The sequence below is a fragment of the Lipophrys pholis genome, assembly GCF_963383615.2.
Source record: "Lipophrys pholis genome assembly, chromosome: 10".
Lineage (NCBI taxonomy): Eukaryota > Metazoa > Chordata > Actinopteri > Blenniiformes > Blenniidae > Lipophrys > Lipophrys pholis.
Genome location: NC_137640.1, coordinates 8,658,499 through 8,684,527, shown reverse-complemented (window position 1 = coordinate 8,684,527; position 26,029 = coordinate 8,658,499). Strand labels below are relative to the sequence as shown.

At 41.3% G+C, this 26,029-nt stretch overlaps 1 protein-coding gene across 2 annotated transcripts in view; it reads left to right on the top strand.

Moving 5' to 3' along the window:
• Positions 1-26,029, top strand: part of dab1a (DAB adaptor protein 1a) — a gene marked incomplete at both ends in the record, with an annotated part of 65,013 nt that overhangs the window by 4,067 nt on the left and 34,917 nt on the right. For both annotated transcript variants that reach the window (XM_080473568.1, XM_080473567.1), the window contains 2 exons: positions 18,062-18,201; positions 20,646-20,744. In XM_080473568.1, coding sequence (XP_080329694.1) covers positions 18,062-18,201; positions 20,646-20,744 — 239 coding nt within the window. The remainder of the gene's footprint in view (positions 1-18,061; positions 18,202-20,645; positions 20,745-26,029) is intronic.

The following is a 26,029-nucleotide window of genomic DNA, read 5'->3' as shown; positions in this document are numbered from 1 at the left end:
ATCGTCTACAGTGTTTATTTGCAGCCAATGCAGCGTGAAGTTCGGCTTCTTTAGTGCCTCCGTTCTGATGAAACCAAATAAAAGAGCAAATCAAAATAGTGAAATCCCACTTGGTGAATGAGCAGTGATAAACTTTTTTCTGTGAAGCTGGCATTGCGCTCTTGTTGTTGATACAGTATACACACAAGTTATAATGTAAATTTGCAGCCCGCCAAATGTTGGTAACTCACGATTACTGAAGGTCCTTTTTAAATTTAAATGTAATGCAGCCTACCTGGCAGGTAACCAGCAGTAACCCGAATGTGAACATAATCTCCACTGCCTTTGACAGCTTGTATCACCTCCTCCAACCAAACAATGCTGGAGTTTGATCTTTTCCACGCACAGTATCGTCTCCATAGCATTCCTTAAATGTCTTATTTAAACATTCACTGATAACCGCCTGTCCTTCATGAGGCGTCAGCAAAAATGATTATCAGCTTTAATAACTTGAAACGTCGTTAACACACAGTCAACTGTCACCGCAACTCTGAAATATCACGACTCTCCCACGTCGGGATCTGGCTGAGGATGTGTGGGAGGGTATTTCCACACTGGAGCTGGCAGCCAGCGGCACGAGAAGAGTGGTTAAGGGTTATAGCTGTGCAGCTGTTAGCCTTTTGTGTTTCCGTGCGTGGATGTGTGTGGGTGTGTGTTTGCTTGTCTCTGGTGTGCGATTAGCAAACACATTATCATCTTGGTGTGGGTATTATGCACACATCCAGTCTATCTGGCACAATCACCGCAGCCATTTACTCTGATATCTTTCCCCAGGGAATCTTCGAGCACAAACAACGGCATTTTCAGTTTGTGTGAGTAACTCGGTGTTTGTGTGGGCGTGTGCGCGCGCGCGGGTGTGTGCCTTCCATGAGAGGTAATCAGATCTGTTCCCTCCAATCAGACAGAGATTGAATTGAATTGGCTGTCTGCTTTTGTGGTTGTCAGTGGAGTCCAGTAGTGAATGCCGGGGGACGCTTGGGCCACAAAGAAATTAGGCTTTTCCAGCACTAAAACTATATTTAGAGGTAACAACCCCCCCCCCCCCCCCCCCCCCCCCCTCTCTCTCTCTCTCTCTCTCTCTCTTCTCTCTGGCATGACTGCTTAACTTTTTCTTTTTCGATGCCATTTCTGTTTTCTCATTCTCTCGCTTCTTCCTTACATCTCTATTTTTCCTCTTCTCATATATCTTCCCATCTCACCTTACTCCACACGTCTCTCCTTTCTTTTTCTCTCTTTTTGCCGCTTTTCTCTTTCTCTCTTCTCTTGCAGTCACAATCTCACGTCGCCTTTTCTATCTCCTTTCCTTGTCGTCTATTTATTTTTTATTTTGGCTTTGTCTTCTCTTATATTTGCTTTCTTTCTCAATTTTTATGTACTTTCTTTTTGTCCCTTTTTGCCTTATTTCTCCATTTCGCTCTTTTCCATTCTCTTTCTTTTAAAGGAAAGAAATGATCTCTTCCTTTTTCTTTCTCCTTCTTCACCGTCTTTCTCTTCCCCATCACTCTTTATGGTCTCTCTCTCTCTCTCTCTCTCTCTCTCTCTCTCTCTCTCTCTCTCTCTCTCTCTCTCTCTCTCTCTCTCTCTCTCTCTCCCCCCCTCTTCTATCATCAGTCTCTGTCTCATCTCTACCCCTCCTCCCTCTGTCCTTTCGTGATCTTTTGTTCCTTTCCCTCACTTAAGTATATTTCCGGAAAATGTATGGTCCATCTTGTCGTCTACCCCTCCTGCTATTTTGTCATCCACGACTCTTTATACGTCTACCTCTCAATCCTGAGAGTCAAAGTAAGGATGGGATGACATGATCCATCCTATTCCCAGGCAGGTATCGTGTCTCTCCCTTGGCAAACCTGCATCCAACTTCATGTGAGCTTTCAAATGCGACCACAATGAATTAGCATTCAAAATGCCTGACCCAGAGATAAAAATATATATCACGAAAAACTCTTTATTTGCTTTGTGTGTGTGTGTGTGTGTGTGTGTGTGTGTGTGTGTGTGTGTGTGTGTGTGTGTGTGTGTGTGTGTGTGTGTGTGTGTGTGTGTGTGTGTGTGTGTGTGTGTGTGTGTGTGTGTGTGTGTGTGTGTGTGTGTGTGTGTGTGTGTGTGTGTGTATGTGTACAGCTTGTATACTCTGTGATCCTCTCAGTGTTCAGTTTAGTGTTCTCCTCCACACTAGTTGTGGTGGCTTTGCCCACCACATCACTAACTACGGTTTCCATAGCAACAGTTAGCTCCCTGCTCATGATGTTCACAAAAGGAAAATGTCCTAATGTCACACGCAGGCTTTAATAGAGGCCGGCACTCTCACCCTGCTGCGCGGCTTGAAGGACTGTGTTGAAAGGGCATTTCTTATTTGTTTGAGGTTGACAGGCTGCTGTTTTCTATTTCAGCCTCCTCAAAACACACAGTGTGTTAGTAGTTCTCATCTGAGACGGAGAAGTTGCATACGAGGAGTTGAAACACAATCTTTATTTGTGTCGTACGGAAGCTCTGTCATTATTTCTTTGTAAGGTGGCCGTGGGTAATTAAAGGCTGTTCTTTTTTTTTACTATTTCATCCCTGTTAGTAAAGATGCTCCTGCACTGGATGTCTTGTTTACATTGTATAGGTTTCCAGTTATTCAGCTAATCTACAGGTGGCGCTCACACTTCTGCAGGATGAGCACAAGTTAATAGAAATATAGCTAATTACAACATTTAACCATCATTAACTTCACTTCATGACCCCGTTCAGAAGTCATCCAGCTCATCTAAGGATAACATTTGCATTAAATCAGTATACAATGTTATGACTCAGCAGTCATGACATTACAACTGAGAAGTGAACAGAATAAGAGTGAATGTTTTTTTTAGAATGGCACTTGTTCGTAGGCCACAAGTGAACATTTTCTCTTCAAGTTGTTAAGAAAAAAGATGTAGCAGGAAAAACCAGGGAAAGTTTGACGTGCCAAATTTTGAGGCTACTGGATGCGAGTGTCTCCAAAAATGCAGCTCATTCCATGTGTTCCTGGTCTCCAGTGGTCGATATCTGTCAAAAGTGGCTTGAGGAAAGAAAAGCGATGAAACGATTCATGATCAGAAAAGGCTCACTGATGCACGCGGGTAGTGAGGGTGGTTCTTGTGGTGAAGTTCCACAGAGACGCTCCAGAAAAAACAAAATGCACAATTAGCTGCTGCTTATAATGGCACTTTGTTTTTGTTTTCTAAAGGAATACACTTTTTTTTATTGGGTTTAACATGAATAATTAATATGCATCCACTTTTATTTCCTCTGTCCTTGGTGCTCGTCCCTGAGCTGCAGATGCGGATCCCCTCCCTAAGAGGACATGCTGCTGCTGCCGCCCAGGAGCTCCCTCACTCATTTCCTAATTTCAGGATATGTCCAACAGACAGCTTTAACTTCTGCTGCTTTGTAACAATTTGCTGTGAGTTGATGAAGCACACAGTGCGTATACATCAGTGATGGAGAGGACACGTTCAACAGTGCTTTCCAAATGTTTATGCTGTTTGATCTGCTGTATTGACATTTTATTCATGAAGGTTTTATTGCACTTGCTGACAGTAATGAGTGCAGATATTGCAGCCGTCAAGCTTTATTCTCGTCATCTGGTTGTCTTTTCTACTGTCTCCACAGTGACCTCTCCTCAGCTCTGTGCTGACTTCAGTCGATGTCACACAGGCCAGAGACGCGCAGAGCAGTGTCTTAACAAATCACTTCAAAAAGTTCAAAAACACCCATGAGTAAAGCAATAATGTTGGAACTTATCAATACTGTGGCATTTACAAATTTTGCCCCAGGGCCCGTTCAATACCCAGTGTCAGCGCTCATTCACACTTTTGTTCTCGCCAATGCAAGTCGTGAAATGTAAAAAAAAATAAAAATCAACCCAGCACATGAATTCACTGTGTTAATGGATACCCCAGAGATTCCTATAAAGCTTTCTCACATAAAAACTTTAAAATGGCTCTGTGGTTTTCTTTACTGCACTTTTAATTTCAAAAATACCAAACCTTTAAAAAAAACTAAATGTACTTTTATAAGTGATATTGTTTCTCTTTCACCGTATTGTATTACTTTCCATGTTGAATTTACAACAGATTGAATTATTTTTTGCCTCATTTATTTACGCCTATAATTACCACGACACATTTTGAGAAAACAAGCGATTTCAATTACCGACAGAATGTTGCTTGTTTCGGAGTTTCATACCTGCACAGACTCTCAACGTTTTTGGCTTTAATTACAGTGTCAAGGTGTTTTGCACGAAAATGAAGCTATATTGGTACTTGCTCAGTACACTTCTTTTTGGACATGTTTCTTTCTTCTCTGCATGTCTGAAACTCCAGGTTGGACAGGTTCGGGTCCAAAAACTTGAATTTTGGTTGCATCAAACAGAAGATCTGCTGTCTGGGATGTGCAAACTTTGTCTGGTTGCAGTAGCTCACTTGCAGTACATTGTCTGGCAGTAACAAAATGTTTTTCATGTCCAATATAAGCCAAGGATAATGTTGGCACAATTAAGCTTTTTACTAGTCTTGTTGATGTTTTGGATTTCCCACAGATCATTGGACTGTAAAACAGTATTTGCTGGTTGTTTTTTCCCTTCATATGATATCACTTTAAATGATTTCAGATGAATAGATCACAAGGGAATGTAGCTCAAGGTGTTTTGCAGTTTGTTTGTGTTTTAAATCACAAGTTTTTATGTGTGATTTTAATTAGCATAGAAAATCTGTGTGTTGACAGCAGAAATATGAGTCAATACGATATAGTACCTGGCTGAAACGAATCCCTCTGGAAATAGAAAAGTCATATATGTAAAGCATGTTAGTATCTTGTTAAAGCAGAAGAAGAAGGGAGCAGCGCATAAAAACATTCAGAGCCATGTTTTTGCTTTAATGATCTTCATTTTGTTTCATAAATGTAAATACTATATTTTTATGATGCTTTTGAAGTGGTGTTTTGTTTTTGACCTTTTCGTCCACAAATCTTAATGGAAATCCCGATCTAAAGATCAATTTGACTGTGTGTGTGTGTGTGTGTGTGTGTGTGTGTGTGTGTGTGTGTGTGTGTGTGTGTGTGTGTGTGTGTGTGTGTGTGTGTGTGCGTGTGCGCGTGCGTGCGTGTGTGTGTGTGTATATATATATATATATATATATATATATATATATATATATATATATATATATATATACTGTATATTCCATCTTTCTTTTTCTTCTTAAAAGAAAAATCAGAGAACACATCGTTTTCTAAGCTCTTTTTAACAGGGAATAAAAGCACTTTAATTTAAGCTGCACTTAGAAGATGTAGAATTGATGATGGTGTGTGCACAGTGAAGAGATAAGAGAGACTTAGAAACAGAGAGAGAGAGAGAGAGACTCTCTGGCAGATAGCAGAACCTCCTTTTCCTTTTTATTCCTTTTTAATGCTGTATGATATCTGCCAGTCCTTCGTTTGCTCTGTCCCCTTCTGCCAGGACCCTGGCTGAGTGAATGAAGCGAGAGGGATCATTACACAAGATGAGACAGGGAAGTATAGAGAGGGGAAGGACAACAACTTCAACTGATTCCTATATTTTTGGGGAGATGACAGACATAAGAGGAGGCTTTGTACTGGCATGCTCGCCTCGGCATGAAAGGAGGACTGCTGCGTTTTCAGGAGTTACCTGCGTTTTTTAATGCTTTGAGAGAAGCACTGTTTGACAGCGACACACACACACACCACACACACACACTCACACAGACACCTCCTGTTCACACAGACAGTGGGATTTAGGAAACAAATAGTTTTGACACTTTTCACTCAGATGTGTTTTTTTAGTGTTTGAACAGATGGTTCTGTGTGTCTGTGTGTCTGTGTGTGTTCAGGTAAGCGAAAAATGACGAGGACAAAGTGTTTGGTGGCTTCTCTCCTTCCTTTGACAGCAGAAGGTATTCGGTGGAGGCTTTGGACGGCTTCTTCCAGCACTAGTTAAATGTGGATCCGAAGGTGGAACTCAGATTTGTGTTCATGTGTGACTGAGAGAGTGAGTGTCTGGCAGCGTAGGGGCCTCTGATAGTGCAGTCCGTCGTGGGGGGGGCTTCTTTAACGCCGCATGACAGGACTCCAGCAGCCTGTCCACGCAGACCACTTTGATACCTTGTCAGAGCTGAGAAAAACACACAAAAACAACCCACACTGGCGCACAAATAGAAACACTTGTTTACACGCCTCCATCCACTTTTGCAGGCTGTGTTCCCCTTCGTTTGTGAGACCAATTACCTTGTAATTAAAGCCGGGGTGAGGAACAAGCTTTACCTCCAAGAGTGTTGGAAAACCAGAAGGATACTGAGGAAATGGATAAAGGAAATGTGAAAATACTGAGGATGTTTATTTTTTTTTCTCAGCCGAACTGTTGTTGGTTTCATATGAAATGTAGAACATAAAGAGCATGAGATGAAACGAACGAGATTTAATCTGTGTGTTTCCCTGTGTGTGTGTGTGTGTGTGTGTGTGTGTGTGTGTGTGTGTGTGTGTGTGTGTGTGTGTGTGTGTGTGTGTGTGTGTGTGTTTCGGAAGCAATTCATTTCCTCAGGCGAAAACAGGTTTTCGCTCTCCAAAGCGATCCACGTAGAGGCTCCATTTGTCCCTTAATCACCCAAGGTGTGTACATCAGCTGAGTGCATTCTGCAGACAAAAGCTCTGAAAGCAACAGAAGATGTGCAGACACAGAAGAGTGAGCTCCGTTGTGACTCTTCTCGGGGAGTTTTGAAGCCTCCTTGTGTATCCCCAGGGGGATATGAAAAAGCATGTGGCATGAATGTTATGGCTGCATGTCAAGGTCTGGGTCATAAAATAAAAATCACGCCCTAATCCACAATCAATGGTGTACTGATATAGCATTGATCTCAAAATGTCGGGACCGAGGACTGTCAAGATTTTTGCCAAAGAAAATATAAAAAATGTTGCTACTGAAAAAAAAAAAAATATATATATATATTATTAATATATATGTTTCCACCAAATTCTATGCTTAATACATGTAACGTAAAAGTTGTTATATTTATATAATTGTAATAAATACGATTTCAAAAATATAGATTAATGAAATATTGAGCGAATGTGACATACTGTACTCTTGTATTCTTTTTATGACATACGACTAAATTAAAAAGAATATAAAAATGTTTTTACAAACAATAGTTTGCGTGATAAACAATGTGGAAGTTTCACAATTTCGATTACATGAAGCTAAAGAATTGTGAGACGTCACTGTATTCAAATAACGTCTCAGGTTTGATGAATAGCATTGGGAAATTATTAAAACAGCTCAGAGAAAAAGAATAATAAAGAGTATATTGAACGTCAAAGCATCAGGCTGTAAAGTTATGAGTGAAACCCCATTGAAATGGTAAACGCTCAGTTGACAGTTTGAACTCTGCTTTTTCTAAAACAGCGTGTTGTAAAGGACTGCACTAGCACCATCTGGGTATATTCAAGCCCTGCAGAGGATTCTTTTTATGAGCTTTCAAAAAATTATAGAAAAATTATCAGTAATATAATTTTGAGAATAATGATCATATTGCTTTTTTTTTTTTTTTTTTTTTTTTTAAGTAGTTTTCATAAGTCATATATTTGGTCATTCCATCTCAGTTGAAAAATGTAAGTGTCAGAAATGTGAATAATTAAGCAGAAAAATAGGAGAATATTAAACAAAGTGACAAAAACGCAAGAAAAGTAACATGGACATTGAAAATTCATTGCATGATTGCAAAAACAGCTTTTTCATCACTTTATTTAAGGTTTGTTTAAACTTGTAAAACATTAAATAATAAGTCAAATGAGCAACATCAACAATGTCGCCTGAAAAATAGTGTCATGGTGTCTCCTGGTGAATCAACTCAAGTCTACCGGTTTTCTAACTTGGCCAAGCTCATTTAGCCTCGCTACCCAAGTTTGCACCTCAAGAGGGTGTATTGAGTCAGTAAAAAAAAGAAGAAGAAAAAGTTACAACTTGATTACTACACGGTGGTGCATTCTACATTATAAGCAGGTTTACACCTTTGATCCACTAGAACTAATCTTACCACAGCAAATACTAACAGAAATCTTGAAATCAAGGCCAGGCTAAACCGAAGTTACTACCTAATGCACAAAAATGGCATTATTAATTATTAGCCAGCATGTTCCTTGAGATAGTTATTAATCACACAATCACACCACAAAACACGGGTCTGAAGTCCTGCATGTTTTAGATGTCACCCTGCTCAAGTAGGTATGATTGTGATAAGCAAAATGTAATCAGAGTTTGTGCAGAAGTTATCAACAATAAGCTTCCTCGATTCAGGTGTGATGAAGCAGTGAAACAGTTTAAAAAAAATAAATAAATAAAAGCATGAAAGTGGCCCTCCAGGACAAGGATAGGACACCTCTGTCACAAAGATTTTACCTTTCCTACCAAAAATGTGTTTTATTATTTGTGAGATGTCTGGCTGGAGCAAAACAAATATCTTTAAGTTGTAAGTTGAGGCCTGTTAGTCTTCTGAAGAGGGATTGCCATCCGGAGCAGAATTCACCGCCTTGCTGCAGATTTGTCCTTTGCAATACTTTATCCAGTTGTATTAAATGACAGAACGAGTTTGGATGAGTGTGACAAAGTCTTTCATAATGACTCCGGGGTGTCACTCATATGGCCGATGGGCCAAAATGTGTCCCCCGACAGTCCAACGTGGATACACAATGATCGTGCAAAGTGTCAAAGTTACAAAGAACATATTAACAGATATTTCTAATGTGATAAAACATTAATAGTCAGTGGACATGGTTGTGCTGCCGTGAATGTAATTTATACTCTGAGCATGAAAACAGTAAATCATAGGTGCTGAAAAATCATCCGGCAGGTGACAAGTTGATAGTGGAACAATGTGACGGATCAGATTTATAATTTGCACTTCAGCTCACACTTTGCACAAGATTTTAAGAATTGTCATATTTTAATGGCGATACTATCTTTTGTGCATCACTCCGGGTTGTGTGTGCCCTCTGTAGAAAAAGGAAAGTGACACTCCTACTTCAGAGGTTTGGTTTGAAACGTCCGGTGAAACGCGAGACAAACAGTATTTAGTCTTCTGTAACTCTCACCGTACAAAGTTTTCTGACTGCCACTCAACAGTGACCTTGAACGAGTGTGTGTGTGTGCGTGTGTGTGTGTGTGCGTCTGTGTGTGTGTGTGTGTGTGTGCGTCTGTGTGTGTGTGTGTGTGTGTGTGTGTGTGTGTGTGTGTGTGTGTGTGTGTGTGTGTGTGTGTGTGTGTGTGTGTGTGTGTGTGTCAGGGCTGGTGGGATGGTGGGATGGTAATGGCCAGTGCGCTGCGTCTGTCCCTGACGTATTTTTCAGCTCTAATTTGTTCAGTGTTTCTCTGCCAGAGAGGAGAGCTGGACGCCTCAGGACACACTCACTTTCACGCACAGGCAGCTCAGGTTTTCTGGCTGTGGCACTGTCATGCAGGTCAAAGCAGGGGCGGGGGGGGGGGGGGGGGGGGGGGCGGGGGGGGGGGGGGGGGTGGAGCTCGGGGGGAAAAACGGACAAAACAAATTTGTGAGGGAGCGGAAGCGCTGAGATGAGAGGGGGAAGAAAAAAATTCCCCAGAGGTCTTATTGGTCACTGTGCAGCATCCTCTAGTTAGGGTTTCCTTCCAAAGACTGTGATTTCACAGATGGACCCGACCATGATCCACCTGCACCATGTGAGTCTGAATTAAATATATTTTGCTGTTACCTGCACAGGTTACAAGAGCAACCTGAGACCTGCAAAATAAGCAGCAGAAGAGCAGTCACGTTGCGACGCGCACATCAGTGGAGACACAGTGCTCATTTATTTGATGAGTTCTTTATCGTCTCATTTTACGCCCGCTGTTTTCGCCTCAGTCGCCACGGTTGTATTTTTGCAGCGTGTGTGCACGTGTGTACACTCAGCCAAGTGTGAGCTTTCGTGGTGCTGAATCGACGTGCCAGAAAAGCAACACGGAGCTGAAGGGGAAACTTGTTGTTTTCTTGGCACATGCTGTTTTGTGGGTTTAAAGGAGTCTGCGCGAGAGTGGGTATGAGTGAGTGCTTCATCTGAACAAGTCTCTGATAGATAAAGCAAGCACAAAAACACCCCGCACACGTTAACACACACACACACACACACGCGCTCAGCAGCAGGGTTTAGAAGCAGGATTAATTGGAGAGTAACTGGCGGGTTCCCTCATGTGCTGTTGAGTGTTTGTTGGGAGCCATCCCAGCTGTAGTTAAGAGCCTCTGGGTGCTTCTTCATCTGGAGCACAGTGAAACGAGCTTTCCAGCCACTCTTTACCAGCTACTACAAAACAACAGTGAACACCAACCAGCACAGATATGCACTACTACTGATGGATGCGTCAGTAAATTGTGCTGTAAGGAGTTTAAGGGCCAACACTGTCGCGGACTACAAATCAAAGCGGGGCCACGTGAGGTCGCCTCTCTTTGCTATCGGGAGCTGCTATACGTCCCTCCCTTATTCTTACTCAGTGGCCTCAAGCTAATGGTGTCGGTCTCTGACGTCCAATGAAATTAATGAACAAGGCTGTTGTGCCTTATTGGCCGTACAGTTCAATTCTTTACACTTCACTACTTCTTGCGCGATCGCTGTGCTTCTTAAGGCTGAAAAAACACTGCACCTGTGAGGGCAGCGTGAAGACCTCCACGGGCCGATCCGTGGCACCTCTTGGTGCATTATCAAACCTTAGTCAAATACTGGATTGTCAAAGAAAATCCTCGTGGAGAGGAAACTGTTGATTTAAACTGAATATGATCAAAAGGAAGATTTCAAAACGACCTGCGTTCTGCTCTGCTGTCACGGCTGCTCTGTAGTTCTGGCTTTTTCTTTCCTTCACGTATAATTCATGAAGTTGCTGGCTGTGATCCAGGAACGCCTCAACATTGTTGAGAGAAAAGTTTGATAAGAGTATGAAACACAAGACGACAGACGATCAAACGGGCTTCAAATAAACCCGCAGGCTGACTTGAACAAAAAATGGATTGAAAGCAGACAGTGAAATTGTTGCTCACACTGTCTCCTTTGAACATTTTCTTTCTTTCTTTCTTTTTTCTTTTTTTTTTTTTTCTATTCTTACAGCTTGTTAAACTTTGACCTTTCATACTTAGTTGTGCAGCAGCACAGTTTGCCGTTCTCCTAAGGAATTAATACCAAGACCTCTGAGTGCACTGCTGTTAAGTGGACATATAGACAGTAGATTATGTGACGCCGCTTGTTCATAAACGTCTGGCTGCTCTTATCAACGTTTATTGTAACTGTGGTTGCTGGTTCTCAGTGCTGAGCAGTTGTTTTGCTGACTACAGTGTCACTGGTAGAAATAAAAGCCAAAACGCAAATAAGTTGTAGGCCTAATATACTCAGAAATCAGTTGGGAAAACGAAAATAGCAATCAAAACTGATTAAATAATATTAAACTTAATCTGATTTCAGCATGCAGTATTTTAATCGGAAAGGTTGGTAGTACCTACGTAGCTGGTATATTTTGAGGAGTGTGGTCGTTCATGATTAAATAGTCAGTTTTGGATTTCTCACAGATTCACTTTTTTCACAAATGTATATATTTCTCTTTTTTTTTTTTTCAGCTAAATGTCACGTTGAGTTGCAATTTGATAAGAATTTCAACATTTCAAATCCAAATATAATTTTATTCCTCTTTATCTAAATGTTTTTTGTTAAGATCAGAATTTCCTGCTTTAAGGCACATTTGTTTGGTATAAGCTCTTTCTTTCTATGTTTTATGTGCTTAGCTGGTCCTGGTGTCCAAAAAGATGTGTGCTGTAATTGAAATGCCCCGGTGCTATGGGCTGACAGGGAGGACAGTTTATACTTAGTATCGCCCACCAGATATCTACCACTCATGTGGAAACCTTTGTATGTTTGCAATCTATTAGTAGATCATCAAACGGGGAAGGATCATCTCATAGACAAGGAAGGATGGGAACTTTTGTGGTGACGAGGTCAGAAAGCATTTACATCCTGTGGAGAGAGAGAGAGATGGAGGCCACGCAGGAGGCAGAAGGTTACAGTTGCCTGGGGCAATCCTTGGGGGTTTGATGCACTGTACCAGCAGTCACCTGCCATCTATCACCTGTGGAAGTGTGTGTGTGTGTGTGTGTGTGTGTGTGTGTGTGTGTGTGTGTGTGTGTGTGTGTGTGTGTGTGTGTGTTGTTGGTTGGTTGCGGGGGGGGGGGGGGGGTTGTACTGCCTGTCATAGCACTATAATCCTGAGTGACATTTTATCCAAAGGAGGCCCTGCTCATTCATCCATCCATCCATCACGTCTCATCCATCCTTTGCTTTATATCCTCCCCTCTCTGCTTGTTGCTTCTGTCAGACAGTTCTAACCATCACTACATACCAAGCGCTGTCAGTCATACACACACAGACACACAAACATATAGACACACTGGACTGCGCTGCTTTCCTGTCGCGGGAAAAGCTGTGATGTGACTACTGTAGTGGGGGGTTTTTTTTGATTGTTTTTTTTTTTTTTTTAATATATGTTTGATAGTGTGGATGTGATAAAACGGTGTGTGTGGACCTGTAACACGCCTGTGATTGATGTTCTTGAAGATCCTTTCATTAGTGTGCTGGTCTAGTGAGTAGGATGTGTGCTAACATGTGTTTATGAGCCCAACGCTTCATGTGTGAGAGGAAAAGACGTCGGTGTGTGTGTGTGTGTGTGTGTGTGTGTGTGTGTGTGTGTGTGTGTGTGTGTGTGTGTGTGTGTGTGTGTGTGTGTGTGTGTGTGTGTGTGTGTGTGTGTCTGTGTGTGTGTGTGTGTGTGTGTGTGTGTGCGTGCGCGTGCGTGCGTGCGTGTGCACAGCTTCCATAACAGATGAAATGGAAGATTCTTTCATTAGTTGTGTTTGAAGCTCAGTGGGGTCGCAGCAGCAGCAGAAGCCATTTAATTACAGCAGACTCAATGCTTCCCCTGCAGACACACGTGCACACGCGCTCCCTTCACTGGGAGGTCTTTTATGGAACATGCTTCCAAAAGGTAATAATATAAACCACTCAGCAGGAGGAGTAACCCTGTCACCTGTCTACCTTTTCTTTTCTTTTCTTTTCTTTATTTCTCTCTCTCTCTCTCTCTCTCTCTCTCCCTCCCTCTCTCTCTCTCTCTCTCTCTCTCTCTCTCTCTGCATGCATGTGCGTATAGCCACAGTCACAGTGATGGATGCAGATGGAGTGAGTCGGCTCTAAATGTCAAACTCAAATGAAAACCGCTGTCCCAGTGAGACTAAAGCAGCTGGACACATCCGCACATCCTCACACAGATACATTCCCACAGATGAAGTAGTCCTCAGTGCAGACTGTGTAATAATCAAGAACGAGAAGCTCAGACGAGTGCTTGAAAATGTATCCTTAATTTTAATTTGACTAAAATACACATGCAACTAAGAACCAGTGTACAAAATGTGTTTTTCATTAACGGCACTGGAACTTCTCAATGTTGTATGTTGTTCATCCATTTATCATTTACTTGTCAGTGTAGCTGGTGTATTGATTGTGTATAAGAGACTTAACAGTTATACACCTAGAACTTCCTGTGTTCTAATCAGCTCGGAATGAGTCTTACATGTTGCACTGCCATGCTTCTGCAGCAGTGCAGAACAGACAAACTAAACTAGAGGTTAAAATGGGGCCTTCTGTGGTTTTCTGAACTTTCAGTGTTTTGGTAGAGGATGAGGAGAGTGTTATTAAATCTGTACAACTCATTGGTAGAGGGTACGACATCTCACACATTGCATCTTTGTGCTGCTTTAGGATTTTTGACATTAACTTATTCTTCTCTGGAGTTCAATGCAAAGCATGCAGGTTTATTTATTCATCTGTCATGAAATGGAAGTACGCTTGAATTTCCCCACGCAGTATTAACACTCTTATCACTGTATTTACATTTAGGCTGCCTGCATTTTTTACAGATTTTACGAATGTGGAATTGGAAAAAAAAAAAAAGGTTGTGCAGTGAGTGAGTGAGTGCCTCTGCCTCTTTTTCCAAGACCTCAACTTTCAATATCTGGCAGTTCTTCAGCTGTAAGGCCAAAACTGCAGAAGCGTCTTAATCCTCTGAAATGACATGGGCACAAACATCTACGTCTTGAGTTTCTGGTAGTTTTTGTATTTTCAGTTTAGAAGATATGCTTATGATAAAATATGTTACGAAAAGAATATAACAGTTAATTTTAACCTCTTCTTCTCCGTCTTCGTCTTCTATTCGTCTTATTGTGACGTTGGTTTGATTCACTTCAAGTGCAGGCAAAGTACCAAGACAGGAAAGTAAGACAACGGCAGTCTTGTGTGCATAATGGAAAAATAAACTATATAAATGTTTTATGAGACCTCGAGAACACAAGTTAACAACATTCAATGTGAACAAAACTTTTATTTATTCACCAAACAATGCTCCAATGCTCGTTGATAGAAAAAAAACCTCATTTTTTGAAATAGATGTATTTTAGCAATATGTAATATATTGGGCTGTGTATATTCAGTGTGAACACAACTTTATATGTGTGTATTAGTTTCCATTTGTTGGTCTTGTCTCCACAAGCAGGCAAAAACATTTAAAGCCGTTGTGTTTTTATGTAACCGACAGCCCGAGTTTGGATGTGAAAGAATTATGAATATGTTTCTCACATACAGTCACACGTTTTCATGTTGTTGATGCAGTGTGAAAATGATGGGTTTAAGTAACGGGGAGATATTCACAGCTGCTGAGTGTTACTCTCAACATGCTTGTTTATGTGTGAATTCGTCTTTATACGCATTTCGGGGGACTGTTTTATGTTTAATGAAGGCAATATTTAAATGTCTTCAAATGAGCACATCCGTCTTGAAAGGAACAATCCTCCAGTGGTTTAATCACTTACTGTTTTCCAAGCTCCGCTAAGACTTGACACAATAGAAATCTCTGTTCCCTCTCACCCTCTCCAAAATAAGGACAGATATTCTTCAGCTCCTTTGTCTCCTAGGACTGAGGCAGACGGTTGTGATTTAGTCCAAGTAGGACTCTGACTGAGTGTGTCTATTCAATGACTCAGAGGTATGAGTTCATCCACATGGCATTCATGTAAGTCTCCCTTTCTCTGTGCGTAGGTGTTATTTTATTTTTATTTTTTTATCAATGGGGAGGACAGTGATGTGTATTTGTTCCGTCTTTTGTGCAGATAGTTTGTCCCGCTTTCCTTCACAGGGGATGATTTTTCTTAGATGGATTAATATCCACAAACCTGGGGCGCTGTCACACTAAGCAAGTGTCTTCATTAGTTTTCAGAACAATGCACTTGTTATTTTTCCATCCATCCTGGTGTGGTCATGTGTTTTGGTGGTGCACTACTGTCAGAAAACTATTGTGTTACTGAAGTCAATTTGAAGATACCGCAGTCCCAATAGGATTATATATACAGTATTGCACTTTGGAAGCAAGATACAGGTGTAACACAAAAAAGTGCCATTTGCCCCTAAAACTAATTTAAAACGTGCCCCCTATTAGTTAGAAGTGTTTTACTGGAAAAGGAGAAATTAAATAACTCCTCCTTTTCTTTAAAGGTGTTGAGTACCCTGCTTTAAAAATATCACTTTGCTAACAACTTGCACTCTGCTTGTTACAATTAGATGTATTTTTCACAGCAGTTTGTAGAGTTATCGATAAACAGCTTCTGCAGGATTTGGGTGTACATACTAAAAGCAGGACAAAGGGCATTTATAGGATCCAGTCATTTCAGCTTAAGAAAAACAAACTTATGAGTCCAGCTATTTCACATTAAAATATGTACCACGGTAAACACGTCAATCTGTCTGGACGTCATTTGTCACGAATAGAGGAACGTCCCTTGCGCAAAGTCTTCTTCGCTACTCCTTGGCAGATTTAGTTTTATAATTATGATGCGTCTACATTTCAGTGCACCTGGCTCGCTCTCCCTTCCCTGGAGATTTGAGATGACACAGTGGCTGGTGTGTCTGCAGTGCTCCATGTATCACTGTACGGAGGTAACAAATGGTTATATTAAAATATACATATGCAGGGTGTGATTGGTGATGCAAGCAGTCAGGGGTCTGTTTTCGTCAGACAGGGCGGAGGTGTTTAATAAAAAAAGGCAGGACATAAAAAAAAAAAAAAACTGATGTAGAGGGTATCAACAGTTCAATAACAGCAATTCCAACTAAGATCCTTACAAATTCACTCAAACTATCACCTATGTCTTTTTTTTTTTTTTTTTATTAGATTTCTTAAAAAAGTCATGTTACCAGGAAAAACATACAGCGTATTTATATTGTAATGGAATCAGGATATTGTGACCAACCTGTTTATTTCAGTCTCCCTCAAACATACGACACAACCCCCTTTTTTATACGTGAAAAGCTAAGCACAGCAACTGAATTCAGCAAAGAAAACTTGTACAGCATATTTATTTATCCAGTAGTTTGCAGTGTTTGTGCCATCCTGACAGTTATTTATTTATTTATTTATTTATTTTGAATCCGATGAAACAGGAAGTCAAGCCACACACCCGGCTTTAGCACGCCTTTCTAGAGAAATACGACGATCCGATTAATATTAATGCAGTGTTTTAAGAAACCTCTATACAACAGCCAAACTTAAATATGGAACATTTTTATCTGCTGATTTCTGTTATATCACTTTGCACAGAAACTTTTGAGACAAAGAAATGGCCTTCGCTACACCTAAATACATTCTGACTGTTAACTTTGCAATAAAAAAGAAGTTGTGATCTCTGAATGCCACATGCACACATCAGCGTTTACAGTATACGGCTGTTAAAAAAAAAAAATCACACTCTGTCATAATGAGAGCTTATGGAATCTCAAATGTCAGGTATTGTACAGCCACAGCAAATCTCTGTAAATATTAATTAAATCAGGTGTTGGAAATGCAGCATTTGTGTCTGTTGTGTGTGTGGGCAAAGTGAGACAAAGTGGAGGGAGGTGGGAGATTAGAGTTGGACAGAGATAATTCAATAGTGTCACATAACATGATGCCAAAGTTAAAGGGCTCATTATGCTGCAATGCTGTGGGGACTTTCTGTGAATGGACGGAGTGTGAAAGAACGGGAAAAGGAGGAGTGGAACCTCTCCATCAGTATGACCTTCCAAGAGTCAGGCTGCTATAGAGAACAGAACTAATGCCTCCATATATTATCTGAATATACAGCATTATCATTATGCCTTTCCTTCTCATTGTCACTCTCGCAGTCATTCAGTCACACATACTCACTCAGAAACACAATGCGGGGACTTACACGAATGCACAAGTTCTTCCCTTTGCCAAATGTGATGATGAAGTGTTTGCATGCTGCAGGTCAGAGATAGAGACACAGAATGGAAGAAAGATGGAGAGAGAGAGAGGGAATGGAGAGAGAGACACAGAGCACACCAGCAGGGGAGTGCCACCTCACTCACGGCTGCTTTCTCTCTCACTTGCTCTGTATAATGCGGGGAGAGCAATGCAGGAGATAACATAGAGTCTTCCCTGGACAAGAGCAAGGTCGGCATATGACACTCACTACTGCGTGCTCACAATGCCGACAACCTGGTTCACAATGGCAAGTGAGAGGAGAGGGAGGGCTGCAAGAGACAAGGGAGATAAGAGCAAAATGTCACACTATTATTTTGTTGAAGTGGCCAAGGAGAACAGTCACAGTTTCTGCTCTAATCCCACCGAGCATCATTGATCCTCGTGTCTGAGAGTATTGACCACTGTCATTCATAAGATACCGATGACTTAGCTGCCTAAAAAGATGTCGCTAAGCTCAGTAGCTTTGACCTGGGCTGTGGTTGTTATTTTTATTTTTGTTATTTTTCAAAGATCACAAGTCTTTTGTAGTGTCGGTGATTGATGATCCTGAGGTAATAGCACTGCTCTGAGGTCCTTGACTGGAAGATGTACTGTAGACTGCAGCATGAGAGTGTGCGTGTGTATGTGTGTGTGTATCTGCAGGGCAGGATCGCAGCGAAGCAGCTCTCATCAGGCGTTTTAAGGGCGATGGCGTCCGCTACAAGGCCAAGCTCATCGGCCTGGACGAGGTCACTGCCGCCCGTGGAGACAAGCTCTGCCAGGACTCAATGATGAAGCTCAAGGTAAGAAAAGAATTTCACCGTCTCCTCTTCATTGGATCGTCACAAATTAAACATGAATGTAGTTTTTATAGCTTAAATGGCTTAAAATATATTACTCTAGGTAATGTTTTTTGTGTCTGTGGGCTACTTCTTCCTTGATCTCTTGATATATGCCTCGAAAATTGTGAAATAATTTTGATCTGAGTATTTTCACATCAGATTTCCTATTATTACTGTACCTGTAAAATGGTGTCAAATGTCTTCTGGCACATCCTGACTTGGAGGGTGTTCATCCAGTGGAAAGGTCATTGCAGTGTCATGGGTATCTGTGATATCTCTTGTGTGTGTGTCTAACCTATATTTAGTACAATTTGCTGCTTAAAATGTCAAAACTAGAGCACTGCGCTCTCCTATAAAGGGCTTTATATTAAGTTTTTTTTACCAGGAATATGTAGAAGCATGGAAATTAAATGTTCAAAAAATAGTTTTACGACATAGTTGACCCAGGTGCAACATAGTTGACCCAGGTGCAGCTCCATTCACAACACATTTGCACACACCAGAGTGCAGCTGGACCAACAAGGCCACCCTCTGTGCGACTGTCCTGTTTGTACCTACCCTGACACTTCTGTCCAAAAAATTCAGAAGTTAAAGCATCTTAAAAAAACAAAAACATGTGGAAGACCACAGCATGGAGGAGAAATTAAAGGACTATCCGCTACGGCTCTGCCCCAACTGAGCGTCAGTCACCTTCATTGTCCTAGAATAGTTCAACTTCATGCATTTTCTAAAGTTTGTTTTTTGAATATGCATGTTGTGCAAAATGTGACCCACGTAGAGTTTGTTGTCATCTCTGTGTGAGTTGGCAGAGGAGAAACGTGGCCCGAAAAAATGGGGATGTTATTTTTTATTTAAAAAAATTTTCCGGGAAGAGGACTAACTATAGAGGAGGAGTGAGCAGGTTAGCCATATGGAAGAGAAGGAGATTGGGGTGAATGTCTCATTTGCAAGGACAGGGACAATTAGTGGGAGAGGTAGACAGATGGGGCAGTTAACAGAGGAGAGAAGGCAGGTAGGAGGGGAACCATTTGGATGATAGGTGAGAGAGAGAGAGAGAGAGAGAGAGAGAGAGAGAGAGAGAGAGAGAGAGAGGGAGGATAAAAAGGAGAAAGATATTAATTTATATTCATTTATAAATAGATTAATAAAGAATCAAGCACATTTAGGGAGACACACACAACACACGTCTTATATCTGTTACTCGGCAATGTTCAAATGTCCTATAATGAACGTACACACACGCACACACACACACACACACACACACACACACACACACACACACACACACACACGTGTGCAAAGCCTTGATTTCACATAATTTCTCTACAAATATGCGCTGGAACAGTTGGAAAACACAGTGAGCGTGAAAAGAAGTCCTATCCATTATTAATTATCCTTTAACTCATTCTGCAGAAGTTATTTAAATTGCTAAAATTAAATTTACGTTTAGTTTACGTGCAGCAAAACCCCACCCGGCATTAGACCTGTAAGGGTGAGAAGAGGATAGACAGCTCATTGATCAAACAGCCTCCCTTCTCCTCATTTATTCAGACAGGAAATCCATCAACTCTTTTTCTCTGATCTCTTCTTTCACGGCGCTCCTCCCTTACCGAGCTCAACACCTTCATTTCTGTCATGTTGCTCCTGTCTTTTCTTCTGCTTTTTGTGACTCACCTATGTAAATGGAGTTGGGGGGGGGGGGGGGGGGGGGTTGCTTATAAATCCTCTGTATGTGGTGACATGTTCAGTGCATTCAAGCAGTCATGTTGTCATGAAGTGACATTTTCCATAAAGCCCTTTAACAAGCTGAGATATAAAACTGTTACACTGAGCAGCGACGGAGTGAACTGGGTTTGATAATGGACATTTGACATTTGGTTGATATTTGTTTTTCCTGTTGAATAACTTTTGAAAGGTAACAACTAAACACATTATTTTTCTTCCAGTGAAAAATGCTCTTGCCGCTTCTGAACCTGTGGTTTGAAGGTGCTCTTTCTCTGCCATTACTCTCAGAAATGTTTTCGAGTGTGTTTTCACTCGTGTGATGGATGAGGTATTAGGTGTGGATAGAGGATGTGTCTGCTATAATTCACAAGCTAAAGCCTCACCATCACACCAACATGCCTCAAAAGGACACTTGAGGTGACTGTTCATGGGGAAAAGTATGACATTCTGTCTATGTCATTGTAAAGTGTCTGATCACAAAATGACACCAATATGTGAAGCAGATTTCTCGTTTTGTAAAAACAGATATCGGCAGTTATTGACAAGTTGAAGACAAATTCATAATTTATCAAGAAAATCATCATTGGCCTGTAGAGCTGAGAGGCCTTTGATGTATGCGCCTGTAACTGTGTCACATCCCGTAATGTTCTGTTTAAAACATGAGCGGTTCTTCTCAGGGTGTAGCTGCAGCAGCACGGTCTAAAGGAGAACACAAACAGAAGGTGTTTCTGACTGTTTCGTTTGGAGGGATCAAGATCTTCGATGAAAAGTCAGGGGTAAGCTCCAGAGCAAAAGTGGTGTCTGTTTGTTTGTGTGTGTGTTCACGCTTTGCCGCATGCCACATTCCTCCGTGTGTGTGTGTGTGTGTGTGTGTGTGTGTTTTCTCTATTAATGAGGCATCTCCATGAGAGGGAGGGGCCCCTGGGGAAATCAGGAGGCCCTAATTGAAACCCTGAGAACAAGGCTTCAGTAGATGAGAGAACATGGCTTTCCCATTGTCTGCCTCGGTGCTAACAGCCACAGCATTGCTTCCATGTTATGCTCCAGGATTATGTGTTTTCATCTTACATGCCTACTTTTCTGTTTAAAAGATTGGATTTAGCAAAACTTTGCTGTCCAGCTTCTATAAACCTCTTCCCCACTGTACATCATTCTGCACATGTCTACAGTTGATCGCTAAGGCAGCTGCACTGGGGGGGAAAGTATTTTTCCATATTTTTTTTACATTAATGATTTTATCTTTCCTTAAAGTAACCCTTATATTCCTATCACGTTGCTGAAATTATTTGGTTTGTGCATCTCTCCTGACCATAACTCTTTGACCTTTTCTGATATCTAGAAAATTCCCAAAATGCCATAAAGCAAAAATAAATAAATGATGTATAGCTCTTACACTAGTCATGAAAGGCAGCAAGGTGAAGGTGCTCAACAGCAACAGGCTCAACAAAGTATTTCAAGGGGCCAGCGCCGTTGTGAGTGTTGAGATGGTCTCTATATAGGTGGAAGGGGTCCAAACTGCGGTCCATCCTGAACAATGTCTCTCATGCTCCCTCCATGATGTACTGGTCCACAGCAGGAGCAGCTCCAGCAGCAGACTCGGCCCTCCAAGGAGAGCACGACAGAGTGCCATAGGAGATCCTTTCTTTATGGCCATCGAAGTCTACAACTATTCTGTGTGAAAACTAATTTTACTTTCAAGCCCTTCTACCTGTATATTATTTTATATTATACTGTATTTTTTTTAATAATTAATGTAAATGTACTTATTCTGTGTGGATGCTTTGGAGCAACACTATTAAAAATTACCCTCTGGTATTAATAAAATACTTTTATTCTGTTCTGTTCTATGCGAACGGTCGCCCCAAGGACTTCCATGGAGAAGACTCACACATTTGTAACATGACCTTCCCGGTACTGTCAAAACACACAGTAATATTGAATAAGAGCCAGATATTGAAAGTTAAAGTTGTGAAAGGAACTCCTTCTTTGAAATTTTTTTGACAATTCTATGCCATACAAATGAAATAAAACCAATCTATAGTCATAAAATTATTATTATTATTATTATTATTATTATTATTATTATTATTATTATTATTATTATCATTATTATTTATTTTATTATTATTTTGTTATTATTATTATTTATTTTTATTATTATTATTATTCTATATTAAGTTACATGTAAAATATATATATATTTTTTTAATAATTTCAGTCAATAAAAAAAAACCTTGTCAAGCGCTAAAACATTTAAATATGGCTGCACCGGTTCTTTTGAGCCTTGTGCAAAAACATTTTGTTCTTATATGCGCCTACGGGAGTACGTATTGAATGACGATAAAGCATCATCTATCTTCTCTATCTGACCTGGTATATTACTCTTTTATATAAGACTTGAATCTAAGGTTTAACAAAAAGTGAAAATGATGTGACTCGTCCTGATTCTGACCTCATAACAACGAAATCCAGACTCTGCTCTCTTTGCTAGTGAATCACACTTCCTAGAAACCAAGATCTAAAAAGCTCTCAAAGGCCTCCACAATTAGAGATGTTGTTGCCTTTCAAACTTGCAGTGAAATAAGCCAATCCCGTATGTCTTTAATTTTAATATTCTAGTTTCTGATTTCTTCAAATTCAGCCAGAAAGCCGATAGTGCTGTGTAGTTGATTGCATTTTGATCACTATACTGTGGTATTAACATTTGATATGCAGGCCTTGCTGCATATCAAATGAGCACTTTCATAAGTCAACAGTCACCCAGAGGCACTGTTGACTTTTTCCTCTATATTTACCAAGTTTTCAGTGTGACTCTTTTTCAAAAAAGGGGGTTGTTTCAAATCTACAAACTTTTTGTGGTGTTACTTGAGATTTGATGTGAGAGCACATAATTGTTTTTACACTTCTCAATCAACAGCTGGTGCTACTGTGGGGCCCACTCTGTCCCAGAGCACTCGCTTGATGGACCAATACTCGTACAACAGGTCCTACCAGCCAGAACCAGATCCCGCTGCAAATAAATTCTGCATGCTTGAAGTTGCCAATTGGCAAGGTGAAAGTTCATTTGTAGTTTTGATCATATTCAAGTTGTATTTCAGCCATTGACATGAACATGGATGCTGCATTCTTTGTTGTGTTGTATGTGAACATAACTTTCATACTGGACAAGGAAACTTGCACATGGTCATTATGAAAACAAGGGATTCCAATTTGATTTTGTTTTGGAATTAACTTTATTAAGCTGTAGGACACTTCGTTGGCTATATCACTGTAGAAATCATACTAATAGTTGCCCTTTGTGAATGAAATCTGTGATGCTATTATTTTTAGTTAGCCCTTTATCGTGAATACTTTGAATATGAAAGTTTGGAAATTTGATAAAGTTTGATTTTACTTTAACATAATGGGAAATTTGGTTTCCCTGAACTTCATCAGACTTTCCAGAACTTTTATTTTGGTGATTTTTTTATTTGCAAGGTTCAAAAAGAACCTGAAAAAGGATGTATTTTTTAGATTTTAAAATCATATTTGAGTTAAACTACCCTCAGTTGCATATTCACTCTTTACCCTGATTTTGTTTGACGGAACACAGAAAACAATTGTGGATTCGGTGGACAGACTTGTTAGTGTGGTAGTGTGTTTGTAACATAGTTAGACAGACTTCGGTTGTAACAGCATGACCAGTTCAAATAGTCCGAGGTTTTGAACATCAAGGAACAGGTGGAACTCACTGAAGTGATATACTTGACGCTACTTGACCAACTTCTACTGACAAGACTGAAGTCAACATATAAACACACAAAGGAAGTAGAGAGACAACAAAGTTCAACTGACAATACACTAATGTAATTAGGGTGAGATGCATGGAAAGAGCCTCAAAATACAGTTAGTGAGTAATTGCACATGAAAACACACCAGAGGCATGGAACATGAACTTGTCAAAGCAGACATAATCATTAACGATGGTACAAATCATAATAGTTACATAATCCAAAAACATGAATAAACAGTGTCCACAGAATACGTCTTTATCAGAATGGGGCGAGCGGACAGGGCTGCCCGGGGGTGGGGGCGGCCCAGATGCAAGGTTAACGGATGCTAAAGCTCTGGGGGCAGAGCAGGAGGCTGATGGCAAACAAAAGCAGAGCCCCACTGGGGCTCAAGATGGAGGCATGGCCACAGGAAAGTGCACGAAAGCAGGTGGACGCACGTCCTCCGGGACCTGCTGGGAGTCGGATTTGGGAACAGACACATAGGTCCTCCGGGGCCGGCTGGGAGTTGGATACAGGAACAGACAGCGGTGGGTCCTCCGGGACCCCATGGGAGTCGGGCACACAAACAGAAGGAAGTTGGTCTCCGGAACCTTCTGTGAGTTGGACATGGGAAAAGATGGAGGTGGGTTCTCCGGGACCTCCCCATAGTCAAGTATGGGAACGAATGGAAGTGGGTCTCTGGGACCCTCTGGGAGTCAGGCACCGGAAACAATCAAGGTGGGTCCTCCGGGACCCCCTGGAAGTCGGGTAGAGGAACAAATGGAAGTGGGTCTTCCATGCATCCCAGTTGTCACATTTGGGAATGAGTCCCCTGGGAACCCTGAGTGATGGGCAAGGATCAAACCGAAGAGGGTCTACCTTGATACCCTCCAAGATTGGCACTGGAACAGACAGAAGGGAGATCTTGTGTCAGAAAAAAAATCAAGGGAACAGATAGAGGCAGGTCACTAGGACCACCTCAATCATGCATCTGATAAGACACTTGGCACCGTCACGCTCACAAATAGACCTGTCAACAGATGGAGCTGGGTCCTCTCAGACTCCTTCATAAAAGGGCGTACAAAGAGATGGTGGTGGGTCCTCACCAGCCATCTCAGAGAGGGGTGTCAAAGTTTGTCAGAGGTAGGTTCACCTGGACCACCTCACAGACGGTTATGGTCACAAACAGGGCAGGGTCTCATTAGACCTTTTCATTGAAGTAACAAAAGGAGTCTTCTCTTATCTATTAACACAAACAGATGAAGTTGGGTAATCCTGGACCACCGCAGAGAGGGGTATGAAAATAGATGGAGGTGCCTTCACCTAGACCACTTCAGAGATGTGTTAAGCAGGTTTTCGACAGACTCGATAATTGAGGGTAAAAGCTCAGGAACATACGAGAACTCCGATTCTCTCTGAGATGGATGAGATTGGCACAGGAAAAAACACAGTCAGGTATTCCCCAACCCTTTCAGAGATGGGTACAGGAAGAGGCATAGTCTGGTCCTTCCAGCCCCCCTGACAGAGGGGCCCAGGGATAGACAGAGGTGGGTTTCTCCTCAATCCCCTCATAAATCAGATTTCCACTGTGCAGTATGTGATGGTAGAGCACAGTACGGTTAGGCAAAGTGCATCCAGACCCAACTCTGCTGTGCGCTTCCACCACAGAGAGTGTGTTTAAAATGTAGGTGGAGTTGTGAACGCCACGTAGCAACGCAGGTATGTCACGTCATTTCACACCAGTAAACGCAGGACACATTTGTTGCGGCTCTGCTCAGGAATCTGACCAAAACCATGAGCCTCCATTCTCTGCGAAACAGATTGGAAAGCGTTCTCATAACGTACAGCTCCTGCTGAATCTCTCCGTCTTATTATGGAGAGAAGCATTTGCACCTCTCCAGAAGACCAGGATGCTGTGTAGCACACCGACATTTCAATAAACTGAGTTAACAAAACAACCAGTGTGTGCAAAGCAGCTTATCCAAATGACAACGGGAGAGTTTTTAAGGCTATTTTTAAACCTATTTAAATATAGCCACCTTGTTGAGAATGTCGATCATCAATACCAATCAATAGACGTCTGCGTTGTAGCTCTTTCTTATGGAACCTGTACTGATGTGCTCGGTAACTCAACGAGGGGTTTACGAAAAAAGATAGCAGTTGGGTATGGTACTTTCGGTACTATCCACAACTTTTGGCAGTGGAAACGCGTGAAAACCCCTCCCGTACCCTTCACATACTGCACAGTTAAAACAAGGTTATAGATGAGCACAGAAAAAGATGAAGGTGGGTCATCTCAGACCTCCTTA